The 7,500-nt window shown below is 36.1% G+C and overlaps 1 protein-coding gene across 1 annotated transcript in view; it reads right to left on the reverse strand.

Moving 5' to 3' along the window:
* The window catches only part of rab21 (RAB21, member RAS oncogene family), a 9,932-nt gene that overhangs the window by 1,213 nt on the left and 1,219 nt on the right, over positions 1-7,500 (reverse strand). Inside the window, exons 2-7 of the mRNA XM_083935249.1 lie at positions 3,337-3,396; positions 3,134-3,241; positions 2,185-2,248; positions 688-742; positions 502-590; positions 1-97 (exon numbers count right to left, since the gene is read on the reverse strand). The exon at positions 1-97 is cut by the window's left edge and continues 1,213 nt beyond it. Coding sequence (XP_083791375.1) covers positions 1-97; positions 502-590; positions 688-742; positions 2,185-2,248; positions 3,134-3,241; positions 3,337-3,396 — 473 coding nt within the window. The remainder of the gene's footprint in view (positions 98-501; positions 591-687; positions 743-2,184; positions 2,249-3,133; positions 3,242-3,336; positions 3,397-7,500) is intronic.

Here is a 7,500-nt window from a genome sequence, read left to right on the forward strand (position 1 = left end):
TCGTCATCGACAATCTGTACGCCCCGCCTACTTGATGCTGATTGGCTCGCTCCGTTGCCCTTCAACCGCTCCTCAGCCTGAGCCGTTTCCATCATCCCTGAAAAACAAAGAAACAAACATTAAAACATAAAAATAAACAATAAAAACATTAAAAACACAAAAACAAACATAAATAAAGGTTAAAAACACTAAAACAAACATAAATAAAGGTTAAAAACACAAAAACAAACATTAAAAACACACAAATAAAGGTTAAAAACGTTAAAACAAACATTAAAAACACACAAATAAAGGTTAAAAACGTTAAAACAAACATTAAAAACACACAAATAAAGGTTAAAAACTCAAAAACAAACATTTAAAAAACATAAATAAAGAATAAAAACACAAAAACAAACATAAATAAAGGTTAAAAACACTTAAAAAACATAAATAAACATTTAAAACGTTAAAAACAAACATTAAATAAACATTAAATCAAACACGTTTGTCGTCTCTCACGTTTGCACAGGTCCAGGAAAAGTTCCTCGATGCCTTTGTTTAACTTGGCCGACGTGTGGTAGTGTTTGGCTCCCACCGACTCGGCGTAACTATGACAACGACAACAACAACAACAGTGTCAACAAACAAACAAACAAACAAACCAACAAACGTTCTTATTTATGTAAACGTCTGCGGCGTCTTCACCTCTCAGCCTCCTCCACAGAAACGTGTCGGTCTTTGTCCAAATCAATTTTATTTCCTGCACAGAAAAGAAACAAACGCACGTTTGTGAGTTTTTCTCGTTCGTTCACTTTAATATTTTAAATATTCACGTTTTTTCCTTTTAAAACAACAGTTTTCTTTACCCCTCACCACCTAACGTCTGATAACGTCTCTAATAACAACAATAATAACAATAATAATAACAATAATAAACCCTCCACAGCTCAAACTCACACCAAGTGTTTTTCTCGTTAAATTACGACTTAAATCTCAGAATATTCAAGTTTTTTTTTGATTTTTTTCACGTACGTTTACGACTTTAATTTAAGACAATAGATAATATATTTTTGTAAATTTTTTCTTTCTCTTAAATTTACATCTTTATGTAAAAAAACAGTTTAGTTTTCATATATTTTTTAGTCCTTGTAAATTTACAACGTTAATCTCAGAGAATATCCAAATTATTGTTCTTGTGCTTTTGTGAGTTTTTCTCATCAATTTACTTTAATATTTTTAAATATCCACATTTTTTCCTTTTAAAACAACTGTTTTCTTTGCCCCTCACCACCAAACGTCTGATAACGTCTCTAATAACAATAATAATAATAATAATAAATAATAATAACAAGAATAACAATAACAACGATAATACCAATAATAAACCCTCCACAGCTCAAACTCACACCAAGTGTTTTTCTCGTAAATTTACAACGTTAAATCTAAAAGAACATCAGAGGTTTATTTCCTGAATATTTCGGCTAGAGCTTCAGATTTCTTTCACGGACATTTGCGACTTTAATCTCAGAAAATATCCAAGTTTTTTTTCTTTCATTCATTTACTTAAATATTTTAATTATCCACGTTTTTTCCTTTTAAAACAACAGTTTCACCAGCTAACGTCTGATAACGTCTCTAATAATAACAACAACAACAATAATAATAACAGTAATAAACCGTCCGCAGCTCAAACTGAAACGTCTGCGTCCTTAAATCCCTTTGAAGCTCGTTTCATGTGATTAAAGATTAAATCTCATCAGCGCTGGAACTTTGTCCGTCCCACGTGAAAACGACGTAAACAACTTAATCAAATAACTTTCCTCATAAATCAAAACATGATATTTAGTAACCATGGCAACCAGCCCAACAAACACACAAACTAACATCTCTGGAAACAAACTGAGAGGAGATGAAATTATCGCTGCTGTGAAACTTTTTCATAAACGTCTTCGGTCAAACTGGACTTCCTGTTTCCTGTTTCCTGTTTCATGCTTTTGTTTTGTTGGACGTTTGTTAGAAACTCTTCCAGAAGAAACTTTGGCGTGAATTAAGAATTTGTGTCTTTTTCTTTTGCAATAATAATAAATAAACATTTCTGTCTCTCCATCTCAAAGAACAGCTGCGGGTGTTTAAGGAACTTGAATCGTGTGCGTGTTGTGCGTATTTAATCGTGAGTGTTGTGCGTTGCGTGCGATGACTCACCTACTATACATAAACAAATCTCGTTACCCAACATTTTCCTCAACTCCTTCACCCAGTTCTTCACCTGCAACACAGAAACACACGTTTGAATCAAACCGCAACAAAACTAAAGGAGGATCGACCAAATCTGCAGTAAACACTCCACCTCCGCATCACACCAACGTGAACCTTTCACCGCCATTGTTTGAAATGTCCGCGCATGGTCCCTCCTTCTTTTTTCTATGTCCCAACAGGCGCACAGGAAATGACCTCAGAACCGCCGTAGGCCTCGTGCTCGTACACGTGCGCACGCTCGTGCTCGTACACGTGCAAACATGCTTTACTAAAGCCCACCTCTCCCAAACGGGCCGTGGACGGCAAGCGTGCCGCTCCTAGACGTGGTACGGTTGCACTCACACTGGTCAAAGGAACCAGACTTTGGCCGTGACACGTGCTGGGGCACGGCACGGAGGCACAGTGGGAGTGCGCCTTATTTACTCAGGACCCCCGGCCCTCTAGCCTCACATCCATACAGGACAGCCAATCACAAGGTGGGTGTGTGTGGGTGTGTGTGTGTGTGTGTGTGTGTGTGTGTGTGTGTGTGTGTGTGTGTGCAGAACCAATGTTTTTTTCACGGTTTAGTTTGAGCAAATTGGAGAACCGGGATTTTATGGCAGTTACGCGGTCGACGAGGGTGGAGGTGGGTTTACTGGAGCTGTAGAGTTCGGTGTCGTCGGCATAACGGTGGAAACCGATGGTTGTACTTGCGGAAGATATTGCGGAGGGGAAGAAGGTAAATGATTAAAAAGGAAGGGGCCCCAGGAAAGAGCCCTGGGGCACGCCTGAAGAGACGGGGATGTGGAGGGTTTGAGTCGGATGAAATGGGTGCGGTCTGAGAGGTGGGACGGTGGGGCGGGGGACGCCGACGGAGCGTGATCTATGGAGGAGGACGAGGACGAGGACGAGTTACCTTCTGAAAGGAGTCTTCGTCTGTGATGTCGTACACTAGTATGGCTCCGTTGGAGTCTCTGTAGTAGATGGGGCCTAAGGCATGAAAGCGCTCCTGACCGGCCGTGTCCTGGAAACACACAGTAAAGTTTATATATTTATATTTTTATATATTTTATATCTGCAGCATGAAAACATCGCCACACGCCGGCGCCCGTCTCTTACCCAGATGGCGAGGTTGACTCTCTTTCCTGTGATGTTGAGCTTCTTCGTGAGGAAGGACGCCTGCGAGACAAAGAACAGGGCGCTTTAACAACGTTGAAAAAATATAAATATACGTATATAAACTCGATATACACGTGTTTCCATACGATGTTATGATAAATATCACTCTGTTTTAAATTGTTCAACATGAATTTTACTATTCATGAAAGTTATAATTATATAAACTAAATTATTATTATTATTTAGTTTTGTTAGTTCTATTATATTTATATGTACCTTTCTATTTATTCCTTTTAATTTATTTCCACGTTTTATTTTATTCATTCCTGTTTAGATTTATTTTATTTCTCTTTATTTCCACGTTTATTGATTTGATTTATTTCCCTTTATATTTCCATAGTTTGTTATAATTTTATTAACTTTTATATTTCCACATTAATTATTATTGTTTTATATTTTCATATATTATTTTTTTTATTTCTCTTTATTTTTCCACATTTAATTGTTATTTTATTATTTATTTATATTTATATACACATTTAGTTATTGTTGTATTTTTTATTTCCACATTCATTTATTATTTTAGTTCCACATTTAGTTATTTTATTCATTTGTATATTAAATATATTATTCATTTTTTATATTAATACAGTTATATTATATATTTAGATTTATTCCTATTTATATTTCCACATTTAGTTTTTATTTTATTTATTTATTTTTATATTTCCACATAGTAATTATTCCTTTATTTATCTTTATATTTCAGAATTTAGTTTTTTTATTTATTTAAATATTTCCATGTTTGTTGTTTTATTTATTTCCACATTATTATTATTATTATTATTATTATTATTTGATCATTTCTAAATTTCTCTTCACTGAGACAGGAACTATTATGGGATGCACGTGACCGTCCACGCCTTCTTCCCTGAGGCGTCGCCGTCACATGATCGTCGTCACGGTGACGAGACCTTTGACCTCGCCACGGTTCATTCCTCGCTCACTCGTGAGAGATTAACATTAATCTCTGCAGTGACGCATGAAAGCGTTTATTATTATAACAAATATTTAAATCATAAAAAAGATTCTTTATCTTCTGCACCAACGAGAGAAACTTATAATAAGAATATAAAGTTTTATTTTAGTGATTCATAAACACGGTTTCTGCAGGTTTCTAAGAATTATTAATAAATATAAGAGTTTAAAGACAATGTTGAATAAATGAAAGAGTTTTTAAAACTATTATAAATAAATGAAAGAGGGGGAAATTGTTTCAAATACCGTATTTTCCGCACTATAAGGCGCACCTTCAATGAACGTCTTATTTTGAAATTTTTCTCATATATAAGGCGCACCTTCAATGAACGTCTTATTTTGAAACTTTGTTCATATATAAGGTCACCACATTAACAGGCGCATAGAACAGACGCTACAGTGGAGGCTGGGGTCACGTTCTGCATCCATTAGATGGAGCTGCGCTAAAGGGAACGTCAACAAAACAGTCAGGGGAGGTCGTCTTGTTGCTTCCTCCACTTCGGCACCATTGATTGGTTCATGTTCAACTCTCTGGCTGCTGCTCTATTCCCGTGTTCTACTGCGTGACTAATGGCCTTGAGTGTAAACTCTGCGTCGTAAGCGTGTCTCTTAACAGGAGCCATTTTGGGCTCTTTACACAAACACACACATGGAAATGAAACGGCACGCTTCACGCAGTCGTATATCTCAACATGCACCGCGCGTTACTTCTTCTACGGGGAAAATAGAGTCGGCGGCTGCTCACCGTAGTTGGAGACCTGTTGTGGCTCAATATTGGTCCATATATAAGGAGCACCGCATTATAAGGCGCTTATAGTGCGGAGAATACGGTACTGACTAAATACCTGAAAATAAAGACTTAGTGTCTCTAAAGAATGAATAATATTTAAAGTTCTTATTCTGTTTCTAATATTCTCATTATTAGAGGGTCAGGGTCGGTGGTTTAGAGCAGCGCCTCCCGTGGCGTAACGCCTCCCGTGGCCTCCTCCTCTGTGCTGCGATCCCATGATGCACCTCTGTGCTACGCTCCCATGATGCACCTCTGTGCTGTGCTCCCATGATGCACCTCTGTGCTGCGCTCCCATGATGCACCTCTGTGCTACGCTCCCATGATGCACCTCTGTGCTGCGCTCCCATGATGCACCTCTGTGCCGTGCTCCCATGATGCACCTCTGTGCCGAGATCCCATGATGCACCTCTGTGCTGTGCTCCCATGATGCACCTCTGTGCTGTGCTCCCATGATGCACCTCTGTGCTGTGCTCCCATGATGCACCTCTGTGCTGTGCTCCCATGATGCACCTCTGTGCTGTGATCCCATGATGCACCTCTGTGCTGAGATCCCATGATGCACCTCTGTGCTGTGATCCCATGATGCACCTCTGTGCTGTGATCCCATGATGCACCTCTGTGCTGTGCTCCCATGATGCGCCTCTGTGCTGTGATCCCATGATGCACCTCTGTGCTGTGAGGTCACATGTGGACGGACGGAGCTCATGTGACCTCGGACACATAAACTTTATTATAAAGAGCGTTTCATAACGTCGCCGTGGAAACGCAGCAGTGTCTAGGCGACTGCTCCTCCGTCTGTGAGTCAGTTTGATCGTTTTATGAGTTTCAGACATTTTAAAACACTAAAGTCACTTTAACACGTCTGTTTTCACTCATTCTGCATCTGTTTTTACTCATTCTGCATCTGTTTTTACTCATTCTGCATCTGTTTTTAGTCGTTTAGCATCTGTTTTTAGTCGTTTTGCATCTGTTTTTAGTCGTTTAGCATCTGTTTTTAGTCGTTTTGCATCTGTTTTTAGTCGTTTTGCATCTGTTTTTAGTCGTTTTGCATCTGTTTTTAGTCATTTTGCTTACATTTCTTGTAATTCTGAACTGTTTTTCATCATTTTGCTTAAGTTTCTTGTTATTTTGCTTAAATTTGTTGTCATTTTGCATCTGTTTTAAGTCATTTTTGCGGGGAAAACGAAACTGAAACTTCTCAGAGATCCTTTATTATTTACTTTGAAAACAAAAAACAGAATGAAACAAACCGAAATTCTTTGTTTATTTGTTGGTTTCTGATTGAACTTTGTTCTGGTTCTGTTGGAGAACTTTATTTGGACCTTTTGGACTTTAATTATTTAAAGACAGGTTCTGATGCTGAGTCAGCTCATTGTGTCAAACACTGATTTAAGATATTTAGTCTATTTTTAAAGTCATAAGACTATGACTTTTTATTTTGTTTATTTACCGCTCTCCCTCAGAAGATCGAGCAGTGGACGCCGCTCCACAGACGGCGTGGAAAAACTGTGTTTACTTTGATCTTTTTGGAAAGATAACTTTAATATTTTTTTATTTTTATATTTGGAAAAATGCCTCATGAAGCGTTGAACGGTCCGATGACGACCGATCTCCAGATATATTTTTTAATATAAATATATATTTATATAAATAAACATTTAACTTTAATAAATGTGTAAATAAATACAGAAAGACATAAAAAATAACATGCATTTATTTAGTGCATGCACATATATTTGAATATAAATGTATAATAAACACATACATGTTTGAATAAAGAAATGCATGAATAAAAAATAATCAATAAATGATGAGGGTGGATATTACATATTTACACATTTATTTATGTATTTATTAACATTTTTATACATTTCTGCAATTATTTATTTTTGCTTATTTATGTTTTTATTTATCCCCATGTTTTTATTCAGCATTTGTTTATTTATGTTTGTATTTATTCATGAATGTATTTTCACATTTTTTTCTGTATTTATTTACATTTTTATACATTTATATATTTGTTTATCCCTTTATTTCCTCAGACTTATTTATGTTTGTATTTATTTAATTATTCCAGAATTTATTTACACATGTATTTATTTATCCCTGTGTATTTATACAGCATTTCTTTATTTATGTTTTGATGTTTGTATTTATTTAAATTTTTATACATTTATTTATTTGTTTATCACTTTATTTTCTCACACGTTTATTTATGCATTTATTTATTTATCCCTGAATGTATTTACACATTATTTCCGTATTTATTTACATTTTTATACATTTATGTATTTGTTTATCCCTTTATTTCCTCAGACTTATTTATGTTTGTATTT

Source organism: Echiichthys vipera (assembly GCF_963691815.1).
Source record: "Echiichthys vipera genome assembly, chromosome: 20".
Lineage (NCBI taxonomy): Eukaryota > Metazoa > Chordata > Actinopteri > Perciformes > Trachinidae > Echiichthys > Echiichthys vipera.